At 38.2% G+C, this 26976-nt stretch overlaps 1 protein-coding gene and 1 pseudogene across 4 annotated transcripts in view; both read right to left on the bottom strand.

Annotated features, from left to right (window-relative positions):
* The window catches only part of ZNF106 (zinc finger protein 106), an 86802-nt gene extending 78823 nt beyond the window's left edge, over positions 1–7979 (bottom strand). The window contains exon 1 of one of the 4 annotated variants that reach the window (XM_078151363.1): positions 7786–7979. In XM_078151363.1, coding sequence (XP_078007489.1) covers positions 7786–7967 — 182 coding nt within the window. In that variant the 5' untranslated portion in view covers positions 7968–7979. The remainder of the gene's footprint in view (positions 1–7785) is intronic. The other 3 variants (XM_021009330.2, XM_021009331.2, XM_078151364.1) reach the window with 3 other exon arrangements.
* A 9784-nt stretch (positions 7980–17763) lies between these two features.
* On the bottom strand, positions 17764–18036 carry LOC110223720 (protein transport protein Sec61 subunit gamma pseudogene; annotated as a pseudogene).
* Positions 18037–26976: the final 8940 nt, after the last annotated feature.

The following is a 26976-nucleotide window of genomic DNA, read 5'->3' on the forward strand; positions in this document are numbered from 1 at the left end:
TCTAATTATACCTTTTGCTTAACTAGGTAGTCATACTCTGTTTCAAAAACAGTATTGCACGCAGTGGATAGAGCACCGGCCCTGGAATCAGGAGGACCTGAGTTCAAATCTGACCTCAGACACATAATACTTCCTAGCTGTGTGACTCTAGGCAAGTCACTTAACCCCAGTTGCCTCACCAAAAACAAACAAAAACAGTATTGCAATTAAAAATTTTTTATAAAAGATTATTTTGATACCAGCTAACTGAAACCCTAATTAGATTGAATCCAGCAGTAACTAAGGAGGTAAGGAAAGACCTTCATTCAGAGTTTGTTATTTTACACACAATTCTGATAAATTTTGGTATACGGAACAAATCATAATAGGAAAGTGTTAACTGCTAGGAAGGCACATTATCAAAGGGAGAATCACAGACATTTCAGACAACATCATGTAGTCCAACCCATACTTGAACAAGAATCATCTACAACAATCCCAACTTCATTCTTTCCCTGATGACCTCCAGGGGAGACTCAACTACAGCTCCCAAGGCAGCCCATTTCACTTTGAAGTAGCTCTAACTGTTGGGAAGTTTTTCCTTTACATGAAAGGTAAATCTGCCTTTCTAAAACATCTACCTGTATTTCTAGTTTTGCCTCATGAGGACAAGCAAAACAATAATCTAATTCATCTTTCACCCAGGCCTTTCAAGCATAAAACAGCAATTATGCCCTCCCTAAACCTTTTTTCCAGGTTTCACAGCCTCAATTTCTTCACCTGAACTTTATAAAGCATGGTTTTGAGAACCTTCACACCATCCATCCCGGTCACCCTCTTCTGGTTTCTCTCCAAGTTCCTGAATGTGCATCTTAAAAGGCGTCCGTCCAGAAAGATTCAATGAGGGGTGCATAAGAAGTGGGGAAGAGATGTTAGAAATAAGAATGGTGTAAAATGGAAAATAGTAATAAAAATATTATAAAAAAGAAAATGGGATCTAGTAGAATGCTGACAAAATAAAATAAAATGTGCCCAGAATTGAACAGATCAGGAAAGATAACGCAGGATTATTATAATCACCTAGGTTCTGAATGAGCTCACAAAAACTTCAGCTATTTTTCAGACAAACTTGTTGCCCACTTCCCTGATCTCATATGGTTCTTGAAGTTGAGTGAAATGTAGAACTTCACATTTATCTCTTAAATTTTCCTCCTATTTTATGTCAGGCTGTTCTTGCCTTTTTGGATCTTATCCAACCTTCAACTAACCCTCCCAGCTTTTTTTCATCTGCAAATCTGATGAGCATTTAGGCTTAAATTATTGATAAAAATGTAGCAGCCCAAGACCAAGAAGAAATCCCTGGGACACTTCGCTAGAAATTTCTTTCCAAATTACTAATTACAAATAAAGCAAGAAAACAAGGAAAAGCTACTTAATAAAAAAAGAAAATAAGCATTGCTCAAAGAGGCCATTTAGTATGGGGGTAAATACACACACAAACAAATGCATTAGTATAAATGGAAGCAGTTAGGTGGTTCAGTGGATAGAGAGCTGAGCCTGAAGTCTGCAAGATCCAAATTCAAATGAAGCCTCAGACACATCACAGCTCTCTGAACCTGGGCAAGTCACTTAACTTTGCTTCAGTTTCCTCAATTGTAAAATAGGGGTAGTAACAACACCTACCTAGCAGGGCTGCTGTGAGGATCAAATGAAATAATATTTAAAACACTTAACACAGTGTCTGGTACACAGTGGGCACCACAGAAATGTTAGCTATTATATATAAACAGACCAAAGGCATTATGTTACAGAATGGTAAAATAAATGATGTTCATCACAACCCCCACAAAAAGAGTACATGGTATTCATCATAAATCATTAAAGGCAGAGAGATGGGCAATACTAATTTCTATCCAAACTAGTTAAAAATTAAAAATGTCTTGGTGCTTGAAGGGAGAAAAAAATTCTACAGATTACAGCTTACTTTCTTATGGTTCTAGATAGCAAAAGTTTGTTTTCCTGAATTGGCAAATACAGTTTACCAAAAATATTTTAATTCCATTTTGATGACTGAGGTTCTGGAAACCCTTCATATTCATTATTCTGACCATTTTATAAATACACATACAAACATATATGTATCTCCAAAGTACAATTTAGATTGGACTGAATGTACACCAGCCTTAAAACACACCCTAGAAATAACTAACTAAAAATCAACTGTATTTCTGACCAAGTTTTGGGTTGTGATTTTTTACTTTCTATTAGAAGATGTAACTTTTTTAAAAGTCTAGTTAATTGAAGTTTCTGTTTAGTTGAGTTCTAGTTAGAACTGGATTTCAGTCTGTAGTCCATTGCTCCCCCCCCCACCAAAAAAAAAAAGTCTGTGGATAGATTTTAGGGGGTGGGGGTCATGAATTTGGGTGGGGAAAAAATTACATCTTTTTTTAAGTATAACTGGTTTCCTCTATAATCCTAGGTAATTTGTTAATATGCATTTTATAAACATTCTGGAAGGAGGGAAGCAAGGATTTATTAAGTGCCTACTATGTACAAGGAACTGTGCTAAGCTCTTTAAAAATACCATCCTATTTGATCCTCACAACAACCCTGGAAGGTCTTAGACTCTGTTATTAATCCTATTTCAAAGCTGAGTAAAATGAGGAAGACAAGAGACGTTAAGTGACTTGCCTAGTATTACAAAACTATTAAGTGTCTGGAGCCACATCTGAACTTGGGTCTTCCTGACTGCAGGCCCAGAGTTCTCACTACTGCACCGCGTAGATGCATGCGGGTTAAAAACCCTTTAGATAGATTATTCTATTTGAGATTAAGCTTTTAGTGCATAATTTTGTCTGCTAAAAAGCAGTCATTAAAATATACATTAAAATTTACATAGGATTAAATGTCCAAATTAATACCAAGCATTACACAAAAATACAAAATACTTAGAATTTGCTTTGTCTCAAAGGAAAGGACCCCTACTTACAAAAATATTTATAGTAGCAGTTTTTGTTATGGCAAAGAACTGGAAACAAAGTGGGTACCCCTCATATGGGAAGTGGCTAAACAAACTGTGGTACAGGAATATAGTGGAATAACAGCATTGTGCAGCAAAAAAAAAGGATTCAAAGAAACTTGTTAGGATTTACATAAACTGATAAAGAGCAAAAAATAAGAAAAGGAAAACAATTTACTTAATGACAAAACAATATACAAGTTAACTCTGAGAGACTTCAGAAAACTGATAAGGAAGCACAGCATACTTCCTGACTCTTGGCAGAGAGAGGTTAATACAATAATGCCGAAGAACGAGACACTTTCACATGGTCAATATATTGGTGTGTACCAAATGAAAGCTTGGGGAGGGAAAGTAGAAATAAAGATTGGGGAAAAAACAACTATTTTTAAGATAAAAACAAAAAGAAGTTCAGAGTAAATTTGTTCCTAACTTGTTAAATTTAATTTAAAGATAATCTTATTTTTAAATTGGCATTCAGGTTCATATACAATCCTCTTTTTTGTTCTTTGTACACTGAAATATTTGTGTTGGCTACTAAATCAATAAAAATAAAATTTAAATAAAAAATAACTGCTGTCATGTCACCAAGTAGTTAAGTCTACCACTTTTCCTTGTTTCTTACACAAACATAACTGGTATAATATCTGTCTTAGTAGGTTATGCGAAAATAAGAGGAAAAAACTATTGGGAGTAATTCGTGCCACAGAAAGAGGTGAGATGGCTTCCTCATTAGTGCTAAGCAGTAGTGTGAGGGGTGGGAAAAGGAGAGCTGAAACAGGGCTGAAGCTGGTCATAGCCAAATGACTTTGATCAAGGGAAATGTGATGAAAGGCACACTTGTTCCTACAGACTCCACTTGGTGTAGAACACAGGTTAAACCCTTTTTTGGGTTATGGATCCCCTTCTTTGGCAGTCTGGTGACTACCAGACAGATGGCAATTCTTCTCAAAATAATGTTTGTAAAAATGTATAAAATATATAAGACTGTAAAGGAAGTCAATTATATTGAAATATAGTTATCAAAATATTTTAAAATCAATTTACAGACTCCAGCTTAAGAAACCCTTGTATAGAATGACTTCCATATTATGTTCTTCATCTTAAACATCTTTCTTTTAAATCATGACACTACAACATAGCCATAACTCTACCCTTAAATAATCTCATTAATTCACGATATTGTGCAAAGAACTGGATGTAGAATCAGAGAACTTGTGTTTAAATCCTGCCACTTGTGTTTAAATCTGCCACTTACTATTTTAACTTCTTTAAGCCTCAGATCTCACATCTCTAAAAATGAATGAGTTGGACTAGACTCTTCCAGTTCTAAATCAATAAGCTATGTGAACTATAATTTAGCACTGTGATACCTAACTGAATTCTATTACTAAATAGGATTCATTTTAACCCTAGTTCCATAAAGTCGTGGATATAAAGTCTAGGATTTATTTCCTGAGAATTTATTTCCTTAATGAGGATTAAGCCATCTTCAGATCTCCTTTCTGTTCCTAATATTTACTGTCCTTGTTTTTTTCTTGTTTTTTGACTAGGCAACAGAGTTAAGTGACTTGCCCAGGGTCACACAGCTAGTCAGTGTTAAGTGTCTGAGGCCGGATTTGCACGCAGGTCCTCCTGACTCCAGGGCCGGTGCTCTTTCCATCATACCACCTAGCTGCCCCTGTTCCTAATATTTTTAACTCAGAAAAACCTTCTTATAATTCAATCCTCTTCTTGGCCATTGTGCCTAGGGCTACCCAATTTCCTGCCTCGGATTTCTTGACTTCAATCCAAAATATGTACTTCTTACATATTTATCAAACAAGCAATGTGATACAAAATGTAAGTATTAGCATATAATTTGTATTAAAACTGAACTCCTCTGGCATTCTGGCAAATAGAATGGTACCCCATAGCATAGGTATTTGTGCATATGCTTAGACTATATGATTTCTTTAGGGTAAGAACCTTATCTTCTGCATCTTTAGATGACCCAGAGTAACTTGCACATGGAATACACTCAAATATATATTGAATGAGGGGGCAGCTAGGTGGCGCAGTGGTGGATATATATATCTATGTAGATATATATATTCTATATATCCATATATATAATGTGTAAAAAGAGACTTGATGTAGAAAGATCACTGGACAGGGATCTGGCTTCTACACAAAGGTCACTACTAGCTTTGGATGTCATCTTACTTCTGTGGGTCCCCATTTCTTCATCTGTAAAAAGGAGAAAGTATGAGCTGAACTCAAGGCCCCTTTCCATTGAAAGGTTAGGATTCTGTGGCTAATGTCAAATTTCTTATGCTTGGTGAACATATTACTCAAAATTCTTAAAAATAATTGTTAAAAAAATTTTACATGTACTTGGGAAATATTTAACAAAATAAAAGTGAAGAAAAAACACTAATAATTCCTAGTGATGCTATATGGCTGCAAATAAGAATACACTGCAATATCCCTCCAAAATAAAAAAAAAATTAAAATTCCAAGTTATCCAAAGGGCAATGGAGAGACACATAGTAAGCATAGTAGCATTAAAGATATTTAGGAAACACAAGATTGAAAAAGGTGGACCACTCGAGTGCTTGCTTACTCAAAAGCAAGATCTAAAGGAAGGCCTCTTGCATTGAGTGAATTACTTAGGGAAGATTTATATCTTCCTAAGGTCAAGAATGATAATTGGGAATATCTAACTTGATGACATCATTGATCTATTACTACTGGTTAATTATTCATTTTCTTTCTCGATCAAACCCTCAAACTCTTATGCTATTTTTGCTATCTCCTTACAGCATCTCTTATAATACAGGGTATACCTGCGCTCAATGAATGCGCTGACTAAATTAAGGCTAATCCATACACCTTTTTTCTTCCCGTTTTTCAACTCATATGTATAGCTGCTAACTAAGAATGCCTCAAAATGTGTACAACCTCCAGCAACTTCTTGTTATTCCCTGCAGGATAAAATTCAAAAAAGAACAAAGTTGGCCACAAGAAAGTTTTTTACTTATTTCATTCCCCATGGCACCCAATTAACAGACTTTTAACTGCTCTGTACCTAAGTGCTTGCAAAAGTTTCATAAACTCCATGACCTGCCACAGCCTGGAGCAAACTGTGGCAAATTTTATTGCTATACTGTTCAGTGTTTGGATAATATGTTTTAAAAATAATTACACAGGGTTCTGTTTTGTTTTATTGTTCCTTTCACATGACAGTCATTGTTATAATGGGAGAAAGAAGGATCTTGGAACTAGAGCTGGAAGGGACTTCTGAGGCCATCTTAGTCTAAGCCCCTCAAAATACTATTTCCTTGGTTCTATTTTCTAAGCCTACAACTGTTTATCCAATTCTTAATCTTCATTATTTGAATGAAATTGAATTTATGGAACAGAAAAAGTGCTTAGAAGTGCTAAGCAGTGGGAATACAAATTCAAATCAAAGAGTTTACATTCAAATAGCAAAACAATAGACACTGAGGACTGATAGCCTGGGAAGAGTATATTGGAGTGCAAAGTTACTGGAATGTATGTACCAAAGGGGTACACACCAAAACTTTCCAACCAGAAATAAAGAGTAGATAAGATGGAGTCACAAGAACTAGACAGGAGAGTAGAGGGGGGGGGAAAACTCCCTTAGCTCTGATTACAGGCACAAGTCATATTTAACAACCAACAGTATATTCAAGTTCCACATTATTTACATATTACCATACCCAGTCTCAGAATTAACCAGTTCAGAAAGGAAATAGCACAATGCAAAACTGAGTCAAGAGTATCCTTTTACCTCTGCAATGGAACCTCACATTATAATGACCCACAACAGCCTAAGAATCAAGTAAAATCCAAGTTTCAACAAGGTTACATGCTAAAACTAAAGAGACTAGACTAAAAAACTACATAGAAGTATCTCTATTTAGAAGTTCATTACTTTTATAATTTCATTTTGCACAGATGTGTTCAAGTCCTAAAGATTTTACACTGGATATGTTTTATTTTTTAAACTTCTCTATATTGATTTTTCTTGCCAACACAGCCATTCTAATTCTTGTAATTAGTTTACTAAAACTTAGTGTTTCTCCAAGAGGATCTTATGGAAAACTTATTTATACGGACATTTCCAAAATGCAGACTCTTATGAAATCTCCAAACCAGGAAGCTCAACTCTAAAACGAAATCGTGGTTAAACTATTCTAAGGTAAGTATAAAAGCGACGTGCAAATACTGACCAGAATTACTCCTTGAAAGACAGATTGAGATCCAGAGCAGGGAGAGCAACGGTATCCAGAAGTATGGGTAGCAACTTGGTGCACAGTGTATTCGCAGTTGAAGGACCTGCATCTGAGTCCTAATTCTTGCTACCTACACCAACCTTTCAGCCTCTGAGGCGCTGTAAAATGAGGAAGGTCAGACTAGATGACCTCTAAGGTCCCTTCCAGGGCTCAATATTTGATGTCATGACCCTAAACGAACAGATTCTCCTGCCTCTATGACAGAAGGGAAAACAGAAGCTCTTCGGTGACCCTTCCGGGTTTCCAGGAGAAGCAAAGCCTCGGAGGTCCCCCAGAGCCAATGCTGCGGGGCTGCCTTTCCAGCAGTCCCCGAGAAAATCCGAACCTCGGAGCCAGAAGAAGCCCGACCGGGCCCGTAAACCGGGGCCCGGCCGGGCTGGCGGTAGGCGGGGATACTGGAGACTGGGAAGCCTCCCAAGGGGAGCAGGCCCCCGGCCCGCTGCCCCAGCTAGCCCACCCGACCCGGCCCGACCCCTCGGTACTCACACTCGACTTCCTTTACTCCATCGCGCCGCCGAGGCCCTGGCGAGGAGGGCCTCACCACCCCCGGCCCTGGCCTCCTGCTGGGGTCCGGTGGCCCGCTCCCGGACCCTCTCTCCCCGCCGGGCCCCGCAGCCGCCACCGCCGCCGCCACGCATGCGCGAGCCGCCACGCCTGCGCTCGCACATTTGGTCACCGCTATCCTCTCACTTAGCCTTCCAGGCGCTGCCAAAAGCTTTATTTAAAAACGCGAGCGCGAACAATGCACAACCAGGGGGTGGGGGGCGGGGAGAGGGAGGCGGGGGCGGGACAAGAAGATTCTACCTGGAAAAAAAGAAAAGACGTGAAGGAACCGAGAGGGAAGGGGCTAGAGCTGGGAAGAAAGGCGGAAGAGCATCCCTCCCTATGAGGCACCGGGCTTCCTCAGGCTGCAGTTTCGTTTAAGCAGAGGCAGGTGTAGGCAAAAGCGAAATTTGTTTTCAGCGCCTGCTCTACAGGTCTCTCTCCCTCCCTCCTCCCCTTCTGAGTCCTCTCCGTGCTCCCTGGCCTGACTCCGCCCCCAACCTGGTCCCAGTTCTGGGCAGGGTCCCTAAGGTCTTCCTTACCCTCATCCTCTACCCCATCCCCCAAAAAGAAAACCCACACAAGGCATTTTTTATCACCTTCAGTTCTTCTCCCTTCTCCACCTCCCAACAAATAACTTGGAACATAATATATATTTTGTAGTTTTTACTTAATTGTACAAGAGGTTGCTTGCGTAGTTGATAAAGTTGATAGACCTTGGAGTCCACAAGATTTGAGTTCAAATTCAGCTTCTGCACACTTACAGGTCCTGTGACCTTGGGCAAGTAATTTAAGCTTTTCACTGCCCCCCGGGCGGCTCTATAAGAGTAATAGGAGATCGACTTTGGTAGAACGAATTTTCCGGAGGCAGAGATCTCTATTTCAGTGAAATCACAGGACAGACCCTTCTCCCTAAGTTAACTGTGAACTTGCAGTGTAAAGTGTGCCCCTTCCAGAAGTCTCTAAGAAACTTTTCCACTTAAGTATCCATGACATCACAAGTCCTCAGTATTCATCCACAACAGGAAATGCTGTGTGTACTCTCCTGACACCTGAGAGAGAAAATGTGCAAAGGATGAATTGCTTTAAAGAGTAATCATGGGGCTTCATCCTAAGGAAGTCTGAAGAAGAATAAGGGCAAATATGCACCTGGGAAACCTAGACATAATCAAAAATTTTCATCATTCATGATGCGTAGCTTCACCAAACATTTATTAACTGAATACTTATGGGCCAGGCACTTTTTTTTTAAGAGTTGGAGATTTATGAGAGAATGCCCATGAATTGGGGAATGGCAGAACAAGTTGTGGTACATGAATGTGATGGAATACTACTGTGCTATAAGAAATGATGAGCAGGCAGACTTCAGAAAATCCTGGAAAGACTTGTATGGACTGATGCTGAGGGAAGTGAGCAGAACCAGGAGAATGTGTACACAGTAACAGCCACGTTGTGCCATGACTAACATTGATAGACTTAGCCCTTCCTCAGCAATGCAAGGATCTAAGACATCTCCAAAGGTTTCATGATGGAAAATTCTATCCACATCCACAGAAAGAACTATGGAGTTTAAATGCAGATCAAAGCAAACTATTTGCTATTTTTTTCCTTCTGTTTTGTTTTGTTTCCTCTTTCTGGTGATTCCTCCTATTAGTTCTAATTCTTACTTAAAACATTACTAATGTGAAAATATGTTTAATAGGAATGTATATGTATAACCTATATTAGTTTTCCAGCTGTCTTGGGGTGGGAGGGGGAGAAAAATTTAAAACTCAACAGCTTGTGGAAGTGATTGTTGATAAATAAAAATAAATTAATTTAAAAAAGATAAACTAAATTAATGAAAAAAAGAATTGGAGATTTAAAGCCAAAAACAAAACAGCCCTGTCCCACAAGAAGTTTACATTCTATCAGGAGAAAGAACATGTACTTGTAAAAGTAAATACAAAATACTCCGCAAATACAAAGTAATTTGAGGGGATACCAGCAGCTAAGGAAGAGGGCATCTGGAAAGTTCTGTAGGAAGTGGTATTTGAGCTGAACTCGGAAACAACATAGGACTTTAAAGAGGCAGAGGTTAGAAGGGAGTGTTATCTTCTCAGAAATAAGTTGTATCACCAGCTAATTTTAAATATGTCTCTTAATATTTCATTTAATCACAAAGCATTTAAGTGTCTTTAGTGTTTCAGGTACTGTGCTATGTGCTTGGAATACGAAGACAAAAATGAAATACGTATGTGAATGTGTGTGTGCACACATACATACATAAATACATACATACACCAAAATTACATTGATATGAGAAAAGGCTTAGGAGACAAGTTAGTGCTTGAGTTGAGTCTTGAAGGAAGGTATTCGAGGAGGAATAAGTGAGGAGGGTGTGTATTCCAGCAAGAGAAATAGCCAGTGCAAAATCACAGAAACTAGATAGGGTGACGTCTATGAGAAATAATAAGAAATCCAGCTTGACTAGACTGAAATAATCCTGGAAAGGAATAAACAGAATAAAGCTAGAAAGGTAGGTTGGGGTCAATTTGAGAAAGACTTCAATGCCAAACACAGTTAATATTTGATCCCAGAAGTAATAGGGAGTCACTGGAGTTTATTGAGTAGGGGAGTGACATCAGACCAGCATTTTTGGAAAATCACTTTAGCTATGATGTGGAGGATAGGTTAGAGTGAGGAGAGACTTTAGACAGGGAGATCAAATAAGTTACACAATCGTTCAGGTGAGAGGTGATGAGCATTATGTGAGTGGAGACAAGGGGCAGGATGTGAGAAATGTGGAAGTAGAAATGACAAGATGTGGCAACAGATTGGATACAAGATGACTGAGAGTGAAGAGTTGAGAATGACAGTAAGGTTGCAAATGGTGGGTAACTAGAAAGATGGCGGCACTGATGAGGTCTAGAGGTTAGGGGTCCTGGAATTCCAAAATCACAACATGCAGGTCCTATCCAAAAGAATTCAACCCAAGCCTTCTTCCAGCCAAAAATAAGGTTTATTGAAGATTCGCCATATTAGCTAGACTCTTAGGGAATCTGAGCTTCTGTGAGGTATTGGCTAGATTGTGAAAATCTGAGCATCTTAATGGAAACAAGATGGCCTTATATACAGAAAGACTGTGGGAGGGATCTGGGAGTAGCAAAGTAGTCTAGGAAGTAATAGAATTCCAGGGAAATGGAGCCTAAATAGTATTAAGGGTGGGAAGTGGCCCGGGGCCATAGGCAGGCAAGACAATGGAGTGCCAGACCAGATCAAGCATAACAGAATTGGGGAATTGGGTATACCCCAAACCAAAAGGCCAATTTACAAAATCATGGCCTCGAATGCCAGAGATCTCCTTGATCAAGTGGGAGAATTCAAGGGTTTTCAAGAATTCAAGGTCCAAGGGCTTTCTAGGGCGCATAGACAAATGGGGCCCAAATTGGGACAAAGGTCTCAGTTTGGGCCCATACCCCATCAGCACCCTTGACAGAAACAGTAAAGTTCCAAAGATGGATGGAGTTGGGGGAAAAAAATGAGTTCTATTTTAGACAAGCTCTGTTTGAGATACTTCTGAGATGACCAGTTCAAAGCATTTAAGTGTTCAAAAGGCAGTCAGTGAAGATCTAGAAAAGGAGATGAGTGATCAAACAAGAGAACTAGGAGACAGAAGTACATGAAAACCTAGAAAGGAGAGAGGAGAGGTTGACATGAATGTACACTCAGTGATAAATGCAAAACACATACATACTAAATACAAAGTAATTTTTGCATAATACTGACTCAATGGAAGATGAGAGGTTGTTTTCCTAGGTCTCCACTATATCTTCTCTGAGGATTCTTGAATCACTCCTGCTCCAAGTTCTTATCCTCCTTGCCTGAATTGCCCAAGACTGTGAAAGGACTCCACCCTTATGTCAGAACACTATTTGACTTCGAAAATCTAATTTCTTCCCTTAATGATTAACAACCCTCCACTTTGTCATACCTCCACAAGCCAATGTTTCTGAACTCCTTGTAGGTCATCATCCAAACCCATTCCCCACTACCCAATTCCTTATTCTCATGCCCCTCTACCCACCCAGACAAAATCTACCTACCCCTTCCACTTGTGCCCTCTGGGAATGTCTTATCTATACATATCTATAGGCAACTTGTTTTCATCTTAAATCTTTTCCTTTCCTACTTCTTCCATATTCTTCCATATTCTGGTTTACCCTGAGATTTGACTCCCCTTTCCAGCACTGGCTACACTTTTACTCATTCTAATGACTCACCAGTCAAGGTGGGGGACTTGGAATACTCCTTGTTCTCCATAGCCGCTTCCAAGTTTTCCTTTTACTACTCTCACTCATTCACCTCTCCTCCTTTGAGGTTCATACAATCCATATCTACTACCTAATCAAAATTCTGGTAGCAGTTATCTACCAACTTCTAAGACACTCCCCTCTTTTCTCAATAGTACTTCTTTAACTGATAGAATCTTTTCTCTCCAAATCTTGTTCTCATACTAGGGAACTTCAACATACATATTGATATTCCTGTTGAGTTTTAGGGGCATAGGGGTACAGAGGCCCCAATATGACAATATTCCCAAAAGAAATCAACCCAAGCCTTCTTTCAGCCAAAGACAAGGTTTATTAGAACATCCATCATATTGGGCAGACTCTTAAGGAGTCTGAATGTTAGCAAGCTATTGGTTAGATTGTAAGAATCTTAGCAATGGCTAGATTTTAAGAATCTAAGCATCTGTGAGGTATTGACTAGATTGTAAAAATCTAAACAGTGGCTAGATTTTAAGCATCTGAGCACCTTAATGGAGACAAGATGGACCTTATATACAGAAAGACTGTGGGACAGTTCTAGGAGTGGCCAAGTAGTTTGGGGTGAGTGGAGGAGGGGTCTAAGGAGGATCTGGATGGGAGGGGCCGGTAAACCGGGGTGAACAGAACTCCTGGGACCTGGACCAGGAAAATGGAGCCTAGATAAGATTAAGGGTGGGAAATGGCCAGGGACCATAGGGAGGTAAGACAATGGAGAGCTAGGCTAGGTTAAAAGTAAGAGAATTGGGAGATTGGGTATAGGTCATAACAAAAGTCCAGTTGATAGGATTATAGCTTCAGGCAAATGCCAGAGATTTGGCCATATGAGAAAGTCCAGAGATTTCCCTTTTTGGGGTCTAGATCCCATCCTCATCATTTCCTCAAATACCTTAATTTCCTACTTCCTCACCCTATTCATTTTCCATAATCTATTCCTCATTCCCACTTCAGCCTCACATAAAGATGGTCATATCCTTTTTTTAAATTAAATTTTATTTTCAAACAAAAATTAGTCTTCTCTCGGTCCCACTTCCTTCCCCCAGCCCTCACCTTGAGAAAGGAGAAACAACAAAAATCCCTGTTACAAACATGTATAGTCAAGTAAAACAAATTTTCGTGTTGAGACTTCTCTGTCAGGAGGTGGGCAGCATGTTTCATCATGAGTCCTCAGGAATTGTGGATGGTCACAGTGTTGATCCAAGTTTGTTTATTTTCAAGTTTACTTCTATATATGTATATATTGTTTCAAAGGGCCAAGATTTGCCTTCTAATTCTCCCGACTCACCCCTAAATCCCACTAAGAACAACAAAAACAAAACCTATTACAAACATATAAAGTCAATCAAAACAAATTTCCACATTGGCAATGTCCCAAAGTCTTTTAATGCTCCCAAAGTAGTGTGATCCAGGGCAAAGTCTGTGGCTGACCACCTAGTCTGAGCTCTGCAAGTTTCTGACCTGGATTTGGGTCTGAGCAAAAATAGATTGCTTCTGTGTACAGTGTTCTGCTTCTACTCACTTCCCTCAGCATCAGTTCATATAAGTCTTTCCAGGTTTTTCTGAAGTCTGCCTGCTCATCATTTTTTATAGAATAGTATTCCATTATATTCATATACCACAACTTGTTCAGCCATTCCCCAATTAATAGGCATTCTCTCAGTTTCCAATTCCTTGCCACCACAGAAAGATCTGCTATAAATATTTTTGTACATCTAGGTCCTTTTTCATTTTTGATAATCTCTTTGGGATACAGAACTAGTAGTGGTATTGCTGGATCAAAGAGCATATATAGTTTCATAGCCTTTGGGGCATAGTTCCAAATTGCTGTCTAGAATGGTTGGATCACTTCACACCCCACCAACAATGCATTACTGTCCCAATTTTCCTGAACTTTTATCATCTTCTCGAACTTTTATCATTTTCTTTTTCTGCCATATTACCCAATCTGATAGATGTGAGAGGGTACCTAAGAGTCGTTTTGATTTGCATTTCTCTAATCAATGGTGATCTAGAGCATTTTTCACATGACTATAGATAGCTTTAATTTCTTCATCTTGAAAACTGTTCACATCCTCTGACAAATTATCAATTGGGGAATGGTTTGTATACTTATAAATTTGACTCTATTCTCTGTATATTTGAGAAATGAGGCCTTTATCAGAAATACTTGCTGTAAAAATTGTTTCCCATCTTTCTGGTTTCTTTCTAATCTTGATTGCATGGGTTTTGTTTGTGCAAAAACTTTTTAATGTAATCAAAATTATCCTTTTCGTATTTCATAATGTTCTCTATCTTTTGTTTGGTCATAAAGTTTTCCCTTCTCCATAGATCTTACAGATAAACTATTCCTTGCTATCCTAATTTGCTTATGACATCACCCTTTATGTTTAAATCATGTACCCATTTTGACTTATCTTGATATACAGTGTGAGATGTTGGTCTATGCCTAGTTTCTGTCATACTATTTTCCAGTTTTCCCAGCAGTTTTTGTCAAATAGTGAGTTCTTATCCCATAAGCTGGAGTCTTTGAGTTTATCAAGCAATAGATTACTATAATCATTTTCCAGTATCTTATATATCCTGTGTGTGTATGTGTGTATTCTGTATATATCTCTATTCTATATTTATATATCTATTCTGTATATATATCCATTGTGTGTGTATGTATATGTGTGTGTATATATATATATAATATATTTCATATATATATTATATATATATATATATATATATATATATTATATATACTGTACCTAATCTGTTCCAATGATCCACCACTATATTTCTTAGCCAGCACCAAATAGCCTTAATGATGCTGCTTTATAACATAGTTTTAGATCTGGTATAGCTAGGCCACCTTACTTTACTTTTTTTTTCCATTAATTCCCTTGCTGTTCTTGACCTTTTGTTCTTCCAGATGAATTTTGTTATTATTTTTCTTCCTCTATAAAATAATTTTTGGTAGTTTGATTGGTATGGCACTGAATAAGTAAATTAATTTAGGCAGAATTGTTACTTTTATTGTATTAGCTCAGCCTACCCATAAGCAATTGATATTTTTTCAGTTATTTAAATCTGACTTCATTTGTGTGAAAAGTGTTTTGTAATTGTGTTCATGTAGTTCCTGGGTTTGTCTTGGCAAGTAGACTTCCAAATATTTTATATCATCTACAATTATTTTGAATGGAATTTCTTTTTCTATCTCTTCTTGCTGAACTTTGTTGATAATATATAGAAATGCTGATGATTCACGGGAGTTTATTTTATATCCTGCAACTTTGCTAAAGTAGGTAATTATTTCAAGTAGTTTTTTAGCTGATTCTCTAGGATTCCTTAAGTATACCATCATAGAGTGATAGCTTTGTTTCCTCATTGCCTAGTCCTTCAATTTATTTTTCTTCTCTTATGGTTAAAGCTAAGATTTCTAGTGCAATATTGAATAATAGTGGTGAGAATGGGCATCCTTGTTTCATCCCTGATCTTATTGGGAAGACTTCTAGCTTATCCCCATTACAGATAATGTTTGCTGATGGTTTTAGATAGATATTATCATTTTAAGGAACCTTTCAATTATTCCTATGCCCTCTAATATTTTTAATAGGAATGGGTGCTGTATTTTGTCAAAAGCTTTTTCTGCATCTATTGAGATAATTATATAATTTCTGCTGGTTTTGTTGTTAATATAGTCAATTATGCTAATAGTTTTCCTAATACTGAACCAGTCCTTCATTCCTGATATAAATCATATCTGGTCATAGTGTATTATCCTTGTGATAAATTGCTGTAATCTGTTTGTTAATATTTTATTTAAAATTTTTATGTCAATATTCATTAGGGAAATTGCTTATAATTTTCTTTCTCTCTTGGTTTACATATCAGCACTATATTTGTGTCATAAAAGGAATTTAGTAGAACACCTTCTTCACCTACTTTTCTTTTCTTTTTTTTTCTGGCTAGGCAATGGGGTTAAGTGACTTGCCCAGGGTCACACAGCTAGTAAGTGTCAAGTGGCTGAGGCCAGATTTGAACTCAGGTCCTCCTGACTCCAGGGCTGGTGCTCTATCCACTGTACCACCTAGCTGCTCCTTCACCTACTTTTCCAAATAGATTATATAGCATTGGAGTTAAGTGTTCTTTAAATGGTAGAATTCACTTACAAATCCATCTGACCCTGGAGATTTTTCTTTGTTTGTTTGTTTTAACTAATCAATTTATTTTTGGTTTCCAACATTCACTTTTATAAGATGTTGAGTTCTAAATTTTTCCCCCCTCCTTTTCTTCTTCCTTCCCCAAGATGGCATGCAATCTGATATAGGTTACACATGTACAATTATATTAAACATATTAAATATATTAAACTACATTTAAACACACAATGTCACTGTCACTGTGTACAGTGTTTTCCTGGTTCTGCTCATTTCATTCAGCATCAGTTCATGTAAGTCTTTCTATATTTTTCTGAATGGAACAAAGTATTCCATTACACTCATATACTACAACTTGTTTAGTCATTCCCCAATTGATGGGCATCTCCTCAATTTCCAATTCTTTGCCACTACAAAAAGAGCTGCTATAAATATTTTTGTACATCTAGGTCCTTTTCCCTTGGATATTTTTTCTTAGGGAGTTCTTGATGGCTTATTCAATTTCTTTTTCTAAAATGGGGTTGTTTAAATATTCTATTTCCTCTTCTGTTAATCTGAGCAATTTATATTTTTATAAATACTCATCCATTTTACTTAGATTATCAGAATTATTGGCATACAGTTGGTCAAAATAGCTCCTAATTATTGCTTTAATTTCCTCTTCATTGATGGTGAATTTACCCTTATCATTTTTGATACAGGTAATTTGGTTTTCTTTTTTTTTTAAATCAAATTAACCAAAGTTTTATCTATTTTATTATTATTGTTGTCATTGTTGTTGTTGTTTTCCATAAAACTAGGTCTTGGTTTTATTTATTAGGTCAATAGTTTTCTTACTTTCGATTTTATTAATCTCTCCTTTGATTTTCAGAATTTCTAATTTGGAATTTAATTATGGATTTTTAATTTGTTCTTTTCCTAGCTTTTTTAATTGCATGCCCAATTCATTGATCTGTTCTTTCTCTATTTTATTCATGTAAGCATTTAGAGATATAAAATTTCCCTTAAGTACTGTTTGGCTGCATCCCATAAATTTTGATATGTTGCCTCACTATTATCATTCTCTTTGATGAAATTATTGATTGTTTCTATGATTTCTTGTTTGACTCAGTCATTCTTTAGGATTAGATCATTTAGTTTTCAATTGATTTTTAATCTGTCTTTCCATGGCCCTTTATTACATGTAATTTTTATTGCATCATGATCTTAAAAGGATACATTTAATATTTCTGCCTTTCTGCATTTAATTGTGAGGTTTTTATGCTGTAATATGTCATCAATTTTTGTGTAGGTGTCATGTACTGCTGAAAAAAAGGTATATGCTTTTTTTTTATGGGGGAAGTACAGATTTCTGTAAAAGTTATTTTAATGCAGACACTGAAAATACCACGGAAGTAAACCACGTAAGACAACATTTTTACTAAGTGAACAAAGCCAACACGTTCCCAACCCCAAACTTGTCTATCAAGCTTGAAGCAGTAAATGACTTCCAGAAGTATTCAGCCACCAACAATGATGTTATTAATAGGGATATGGCTCAACTTAACAAAAAAGCCAATGAATCCCATTATAGCAAACCCTATTGCTGTTGCCATAGTGATCTTCTGGAAGTCTTTTCTATCTGGCTTGGTACATCTTTTGACAAGTTGAATTGAGTCCTTCACAAACTGCTGACTAGGTTCAACAAATTGCATTACCTGATGCATGACTATCTGCACAACCAATGCTCCAAGCCCAAAGGACATGTAACCACCAACCTTTCTATCCCCATTAAATTTTCTACAGAGGTCTATCACTTTTTAAAAATTGTAACCTCCTTCTTAACGTCTTTCTTATTTTGTGGTTAGATTTTTCTAGGTCTGAGAGGGGGAAGTTGAGGTCCCCTACTAGTATAGTTTTGCTGTATATTTCTTCCTGTAACTCACTTAACTTCTCTTCTAAGAATTTGGATGCTATACTACTTGGTGCATATGTGTTTGCTATTGCTACTACTTCATTGCTTATGGTGCCTTTTAGCAAGATGCAGTTTCCTTCCTTGTCCCTTTTAATTAGATCATTTTTGCTTTTGCTTTGTCTGAGATCAAGATTGATACTCCTGCTTTTTTGTACTTCAGCTAAAGCATAATATATTCTGCAGCATCCTTTTACCTTTTCTCTGCTTAAAATGTGTTTCTTGTAAACTACATATTGTATAATTCTAGTATTTAATCCACTCTGCTATTCACTTTCATTTCCTGGGAAAGTTCATCCCATTCACATTCACAGTTATGATTACTAACTGTGTATTTCCCTCCATCCTATTTTCCCCCCTTTTATACTTTTTATACTTTTCACCCTGTCCCTCCTCACCAGTGTTTTTTTGACCACTGCCTCCCCCAATTTGCCCTCTCTACTATTAGCCCCTCCCTCCTTTTTCTTTCCTTCTTCCCCTCCTACTTCCCTATAGGGTAATATAGATATCTTTACCCAACTTAGTGTGTATGTTATTCCCTCTTTGAGCCAAATTTGATGAGAACAAGGTTCAAACTATACTCCTTCCTCTCTTTCCCTTTACTGTAATAGGTCTTTTATACCTCTTCGTGTGATATAATTTACCTTATTCTGTCTCCCCCTTTCCTCTTTTCCAAGTATGATCCTTTTTTTCACCCCTTACTTAATATTTTTTCGTATCATTACATCAAAGTTAACTTATATCCACACCCTCTGTCTAAGTATGTGCCTTCTAACTGCCCTAATAGAGATACAGTTCTTAAGAGTTACAAGTATCATCTTCCCATGTAGGGATATAAACAGTTTAACCTTAATGAATACCATGTTGTTTTTTCTTTCCTGTTTACCTTTTTATATTTCTCTTGAGTCTTGTGTTTGAAGATCAAATTTTCTGTTCAGTTCTGGTCTTTTAATCAGGAAAGTTTGAAAGTTCCGTATTTCATTGAGTGTCCATCTTTTCCCGTGAAAGATTATGTTCAGTTTTGCTGGGCAGTTGATTCTTGGCTGTAATCCAAGCTCTTTTGCCTTCTGGAATATCATATTCCAAGCCCTCTGATCCTTTAATGTAGAAGCTGCTAAGTCCTGTGTAATACTGACTATGGCTCCTTGATATTTGAATTGTTACTTTCTGGCTGCTTGCAGTACCTTCTTGACTTGATAGTTTCAGAATCTGGCTACAGTATTCCTTGGAATTTTCATTTTGGTATCTCAGGAAGTGATCAGTGGATTATTTCAATGACTATTTTACCTTCTGGTTCTAGGATATCAGGGCATTTTGCTTTATAACTTCTTATATATATATATATATATATATATATATATATATATATATATATATAAATTTATTTATTTTTAGTTTTCAACATTTACTTCCACAAGATTTTGAGTCCCAAATTTTCAACCCATCTTGCCCCTCCCCCCACCCCATGATGGCATGCATTCTGAATAGCTCTTCCCCTAGTCTGCCCTCTCTTCTATCTCTCCCCCCCCTTCTCTTATCCCCTTCCCCTTCTATTTTCATGCAGGGCAGGGTAGACTTCTGTACCCCATTTCCTGTATTTCTTATTTCCCAGTTGCATGTGAAAACATTTTTTTTAAAACATGTGTCTTTAAAACTTTGGGTTCCAAATTTTCTCCCTTCCTCCCTCCCCACCTACCCTCATTGAAAAGGCAAGCAACTCAATATAGGTTATACATGTGCAGTTATGCAAAACACTTCCATAGTAGACATGTTGTGAAAAATTAACTCTATTTCCCTTAATCCTATCCTGCCCTCCCATTTATTCTATTCTTTCTTTTGACCCTGTCCCTCCTCAGAAGTATTTGCTTCTGATTACCCCCTTTTCCAATCTGCCCTCCTCTCTATCATCCCCCTGCTCTCTTGTCCCCTTCTCCCCCTATTTTCCTGTAGGGTAAGACAGATTTCCATACCCAATTGAATGTGTATGTTATTCCCTCCTTAAGCCAAATCCTATGAGAATAAGATTAACTCATTCCCTCTCACCTTCCCCCATTTCCCCTTCACTGTAAGAGCCTTTTCTTTTCTGGTTTTTTTTTTGGGGGGGGGAGATAATTTACCCTGTTCTACCTCTCCCTTTCTTCTTCTCTGATTATTATCCTCTCTCATCCCTTAATTTTATTCTCCATATATGACCCCTTAATCTTCAACTCACCCTGTGCCCTCTATCTATCTATCTATCTATCTACATACATATAATTTTCCCCCTCCAACTACCCTAATACTGACAGAGGTCTCATGAGTTATAAATATCATCTTTCCATGCAGGAATGTAAACAGTTCAACCTTAATAAATCTCTTATGATTTCTCTTTCCTATTTACCTCTTCATGTTCCACTTGAGTCTTGTATTTAAAAGTCAAATTTTCTATTCAGCTCTGGTCTTTTCATCAAGAATGCTTGAAAGTCCTCTATTTCACTGAATGACCATTTTTTCCCCTGAAGGATTATACTCAGTTTTGCTGGGTAGGTGATTCTTGGTTGTAATCCTATCTCCTTTGCCCTCCAGAATATTATATTCCATGCCCTCTGGTCCTTCAATGTAGAAGCTGCCAAATCTTGTGTTATCCTGATTGTGTTTCCAGAATACTTGAATTGTTTCTTTCTGGCAGCTTGTAATATTTTCTCCTTGACCTGGGAACTCTGGAATTTGGCTACAATATTCCTACAATATTTGGGGATCTCTTTCAGGAGGAGATCTGTGGATTCTTTCAATTTCTATTTTGCCCTCTGGTTCTAAAATATCAGGGCAGTTTTCCTTGATAATTTTTTGAAAGATGACAACTAGGCTCTTTTTTTGATCATGACTTTCAGATAGTCCAATAATTTTTAAATTCTCTCTCCTGGATCTATTTTCCAGGTCAGTTGTTTTTCCAATGAGATATTTCACATTGTCTTCTATTTTTTCTTTCTTTTGGATTTGTTTTACAGTGTCTTGATTTCTCATAAAGTCACTAGCTTCCAATTGCTTTTATCCTAATTTTTAAGGAAGTATTTTCTTCAGTAATCTTTTGGACTTCCTTTTCCATTTGGCCAATTTTTCTTTTTAGGGCATTGGCTTTTTGGACCTCTTTTATCATTTGGCTTAGTCTGTTTTTTTAAGGTGTTATTTTCTTCAGTATTTTTTGTGTCTCCTTTATCAATCTGTTGACTCATTTTTTATGATTTTCTTGCACCACTCTCATTTCTCACCCCAATTTTTTCTCAACTTCTCTTACTTGATTTTCAAAATCCTTTTTGAGCTCTTTCATGGCCTGAGACCAATTTATATTTTTCTTGGGGGTTTTGGGTGTAGGAGCTTTGACTTTGTTGTCTCCTTCTGAGTGTGTGTTTTGATCTTTCTTGTCACCAAAGTGACTTTCTATAGTAAGTTTTTTTTCCATTCTTTGCTCATTTTCCCAGTCTATTACTTGACTTTTTAACTCTTTGTTAAGGTAGGACTCTGTTTCCACTGGGAGGGCGAACTGTCCCAAGCTTCAAGGGTTTTGTACAGCTGATTTCAGAGATACTTCTAGGGACCTGTAAGTTTTCAGTTCTTCCCAGGTGGTATGATCTAAGGAGAGGTGTCCTCTCTTGTCCTGTGCTCTGGTCTGTGATTGACCACAAGTACTCTTTTCTGCTCGAGAAATGTGAGGAGGGTTCTCTCTCTACTGCTGCCCCAAACTCTGTTATACTAGTGCTCCTCCTCACCCCAGGGTCCCAACCAGGACTGCAACCCAGATCCAAGTATGGCCTAAGCAATAGAGTTCTGCCTCAGTGCTAGGAAAAAGACCCCTGACTAGTTGCTTGATCCTCTTATCATATGTGAGCTAAGAGCTCCAGAAGCAGCTGCTGCTGTTGCTGCTGCTGCCACTGCCACTGCCACTGCAGATTCAGTCACTCCTCAGGCCTGCTCCTGGGTTGCTGGGGCTGGGGCTTTGCTGGCATGACCTGTGCTGGACTGCTCCTCTCTCATCCAGGTCCTACAGACCTTTCCTCCTGACCTTCTAAGTTGTTTTTGGGTCCGTGGGCTGAGAAGTCTGGAAATCACTGCTGCTACCAGTGATTCAGTCACCCTGAGTTCTGTCCTGGGTTTACTGGGGACAGGTCTGTGCTAGTGCAGCCTGTGTTGGACTGTGCTCCTCTCTCACCCTGCAATAGCCCTTTCGTGTCAACTTTCCACATTGTCTTGGGCTGGAAATTAGTTTCGCTCTCTTTTTATGGGTTCTACTGCTCTAGAATTTGTTTGGAATCATTTCTAAAGGTATTTGGAGGGGTTTAGGGGAGAGTTCAGTCCCTGCCTTCACTCCATCATCTTGGCTCATGTTATCTCCTCTTTTATCCCTATTTCACATGAAGAGGCCCTTCTTGCCACAGCAAATTCCTCTACCTGCACATATGGTCTCATTTCTTCCCATCATCTCCAGAAGATTTCTGCCTCTGTCATTCCTGCTGTCACTTGTCTTCAATCTCTCCCTGCCTACTGGCTACTTCCCCAATGCACCATCTAGCTGCCCCCAATAGGTTCTCCAATTCCTCTCTCTTCACTCGCTTCTTAACTGTCTACAGTCTGGCTTTTGACCTCATCATTTAACTGACACTGCTCTCTCCAAAGTTACAGTGACCTCTTAATTGCTAAATCAAATGGCCTTTTCTCAATCTTTAACCTTCTTGACCTCTCTGAAGCCTTTGACATTGCTTAACATCTTCTTTTCCTTTATATTTTCTTCTCTATATTTTCCTAACACTAGTCTCTCCTGGTTCTCTTCCTACCTATGTGACCCTCTTTCCCAGTCTCTTTTGCTGGATCTTCTTCCATTATCCACAAACGCAAGGATCTATGTTGGGCCCTTTTCTCTCTCCATACTATTTTGCTTGGTCAAGATCTCATGGATTCAATTATCTCTATGCTGATGATTCCCAAATATATTTATCTAGCCCTGACTTCTCTGCTGACCTCATCTCACATCTCTAATTGCCTTTCAAACATTTTGACCTGGATATCCAATAGATATCTTAAACTCAACAGGTTCAAAACTGAGCTAATTATCTTTCCTCCCAAACCTCCCCCTACTTCTAAACTTCCCTATTACTATTAAGGGCACCATCATAACCCCCAGGCTTAAAACCTGGATGTCACTTCCACTCCTCATTATCATTCACTCTCCATACCCAATTTATTGTCAAGATTTGGTAATTTCACCTTTACAATATCTCTCAAACATGCCCCCTTCTCTGCTCTAATGCTTCTACCACCTCAGTGCAGTCTCACATCTCCTCACATCTGGACTTTTGCAATAGCCTGCTCATTGCCACCTTCTACAAGTCTCTTCACACTCCAACCCACCCTCCATTCAGCTGTCAAAGTGATTTTCCTAAAGCAGAGATGTGACCATGTTACACACACACACACACACACACACACACACACACACACACACACTCAATAAACTCCAATGGCTGCCTATCACCTCCAGGATCAATTCTCTGTTTGGCATTCAAAGCCCTTCATAATCTAGTCCCCCACCTCTTTCTAATCTTCTTACACCTTATTCTCCACCCCCACAATACTCTTCAATCCAGTGACACTGGCCTCCTTCCTTTCCTTTGAACAAGACACTTTATCTCTTAGTTCTAGGCATTTTCTCTGGTTGTCTGCCTTGCCTGGGATGCTCTTCCTCCTCATCTTTACCTTTGGCATCCCTATCTTCAAGTCCCAACTAAAATCCTATCTTCTGTAGGCAGCCTTTCCCAATCCCTTTCAATTCTAGTGACTTTCTTCTGTTGGTTATTTCCTATTTATCATGTATATATGTAATCACAGTCCCAAAGTCCATTAGTACGGAACTTTTTCCTTATTGGTGAAGATGAATGTCCTGTGTCTGTGTCAGAGGCAGCATAGGGTTGGTAAGAGTGGAAGAGAGGAGGGCTATTTAGTTGTCTTCCTCTAATTCTCTTCAAGCTTTCAAGTTGTTTCAGGTGCTTTGGGTTTCCAGCTTCAAGAGGGAAGATGGAAAAATGACACCACCACTTCAGGTTGCTGAAGTAAAAGATTCTGGGATGACATGAGAAGAGCTGGTAGTCTCGATTATTACCCTGTGCTTGCTACTTTAGAAACTTTGGGGAGTTTCCTCTTGGGTGAGATCTAGAACTCTCTCTTGGTTGATCTGAGTTGTCTCACTCTCAATGGGAGAACTCTTTCACACTATATTGACTGGTCTATATTCTCCTATGTATATTTCCTTTGATTTCTGTTTTGCTATTTGAATAAATGGGTTTCTTTGCCATTTTCTGTATGTGTTCATTGTGAAACCGGTAGTTGGAAGGAAAGGAGTCAAGACTTGCATATAACGCTTGAGGTCCTCCTGCTTCCCCAATAATGAAATTTAGAAAGTAACTTGAACCTGAACCTCACATTCCTTAGGTTAATGACATTTAAGAGAATAGTTAGATATAATTCTAGCCCATTACTCACTTTCTCTGAGGAGAGCAGAATGGCAGCCTCTGGGCCCCAGCTTCCTGCTTTCCCTTCTGGTAAGAATTAAAGTCTTCCTTAGAGAAGGAATACATGGAAAAGGGACTAGAGATGTTTATTCTGCCTCCCTTCAAGCCACACAGTGACTCCTCCCACCATGCTACACAGAGGGACTAGTAGGTCTCATCACACATAGCTTCTTTGTACATAGTTTTTTGTGTGTTGTCTACCCCATTAGATTGTGAGCACCTTGAGAGTAGTCACTGTTTTTGCCTTTCTTTGTATCTCCAGTGCTTAGCACAGTGCCTGGCACATAGTAGCCATTTAATAAATGCTTAACACAGGTTGATGCCAGGGACCTCAAAGAAAGGAGGAACTTAAAAGGAAGGAACCACAAAGGATGAGTCTTGATATAAGGGAGTAAGTGTGGGTCTTGATCCTTGCAAATGTGAATTGGCAATTTGATGGGAAAGGAGTTGCCTCTCATGAAATTCCCTCCCCCCCTTTTTTTTTTACAAATTATCACATTATTCCCTGCCTTTATTTGTCACAATGAAAGCTCAGAGTACAGAACTAATAATTCTGATCTCATCTTTTTCCCCTCTAGTGGAGTAATTAGACCAGTGTTCAGCAAAACTAATACATCAGCAAAATGACGCTAAATACAATGTGCCATGCCCACTGTCACCCACTTTTGCAAAGGGAGTGATGTGCATTTTTTTTCATTTTTTCTTCCAGGGAAAACTTGTCCATTATAATGACAGAGCTGTTGTTTTATTTTGGTGTTGTTATTCTTATTTACATTTTTGTAATCAATAAAATTCCCTCTTGAGAAGCCCCAAACCCTTAGGGTAGTATTGGATGCTGTTCATATTTACAACCTAACCAAATAGATCAGTCATCCTCAAGGAGGTGTTTATGGGTCAACAAATACCTAGGCCAGGAATAATCCCTGCCCCCAGTGGGAGTACCATCAAACCTATCAAGGAAATATAATTGAAGTCTCAAGGAATGGCCTCATCTTTTGATCTTGGTCAGTCCTTGGCTGTATATATACAATGGATATTCATTAAGTTCCTATTGTTTGCAAGGTATTATGCTAGAGGACAATATACAAAGACAAAGATATTTGAATACAACAAACAAAAATAAGTAATGCAAAATAATTTGAGAACAGAGAGTTCTAACAAAAGGATCAGGAAAGGATTCCCCAATGGCTGCCGGGGTAGAGGGGGGAGGTTGTTTGTTTTATTTTAAATCAACTTTCATTCTTCTTCTAGCTGTAATTCTGACTTACTGGACTTTAACCATGGCCTAACTGCAATCTCACCTTGGATCCTTCCTCAGCAACTCGGCTTCTTTGCCCTAGAACATCTCTCCGTCATAGCAGTCCCCTTCTTCTAATACGAGTTCCTCCTCCATCCTCAATTTTGGGGAGGGGCCTAGACCAACTCACCTTCAGTTCTGTACTAGCTGTGCTTCTTACTTTCCAGCCTTCAATACCTTGCCCAGGGAAGGTACTATATACTTATTTGCCTCCCCCACTTTCAGGTCCCTCTTGTATGTAGTCTCCTAACTTTAGAATGTAAGCTCCTTGAGGGCAAGGACCATTTTTCTCTTGCTTGAATTTATATTCCCCAACTCATAATAAGGACTTGATAAGTGTTTGTTACCTTGCCTTGCCTTAGTCAGGAAAAGGATTGGAAATTAAATTCTGAGTTACAAAAACAGCAAATTCTCTGTTCTCCATTTTATTCTATGTCTTATTTGCATGTAGTTGTTTGTAGGCTGTCTCTCCTTTCCTTTAGAGGAAGAGAGTTTCCTCAGCTTTCTTTGTGTCTGCAATACCTAGTATAGTATGGTGTCTAGCACATAATAGACATTTCCTAAATTTTTGTTGGATGACTACCTGAATAGAAAAGAGACAGGGGCAAGAGATATATTGCAGAGGTAGAATCACCAAGACTTGGCACCTGAATGCCTATGGGGGTGTGAGAGGTGAGAAAGAGAGATGAGTCAGGATGATAGTTCCTTTAACAGATATAGAAAAGGTTAGAGAAGAGAAGGGTTGGTGGGAATAAATTAATGAAAAAGGGTTTAGTAAGGCTTACTAGGTATCATTGTGCTAAATAAACAATGGAGAATGGGCATACAGGTTCAAAAGTAAGAAAGTCCCTTCCCCAAAGAGTTTTACATTCTAATAGGAAAGACTACACACATT

This window comes from Phascolarctos cinereus, unplaced genomic scaffold, assembly GCF_003287225.1.
Source record: "Phascolarctos cinereus isolate Bilbo 61053 unplaced genomic scaffold, phaCin_HiC Scaffold_3;HRSCAF=262, whole genome shotgun sequence".
Lineage (NCBI taxonomy): Eukaryota > Metazoa > Chordata > Mammalia > Diprotodontia > Phascolarctidae > Phascolarctos > Phascolarctos cinereus.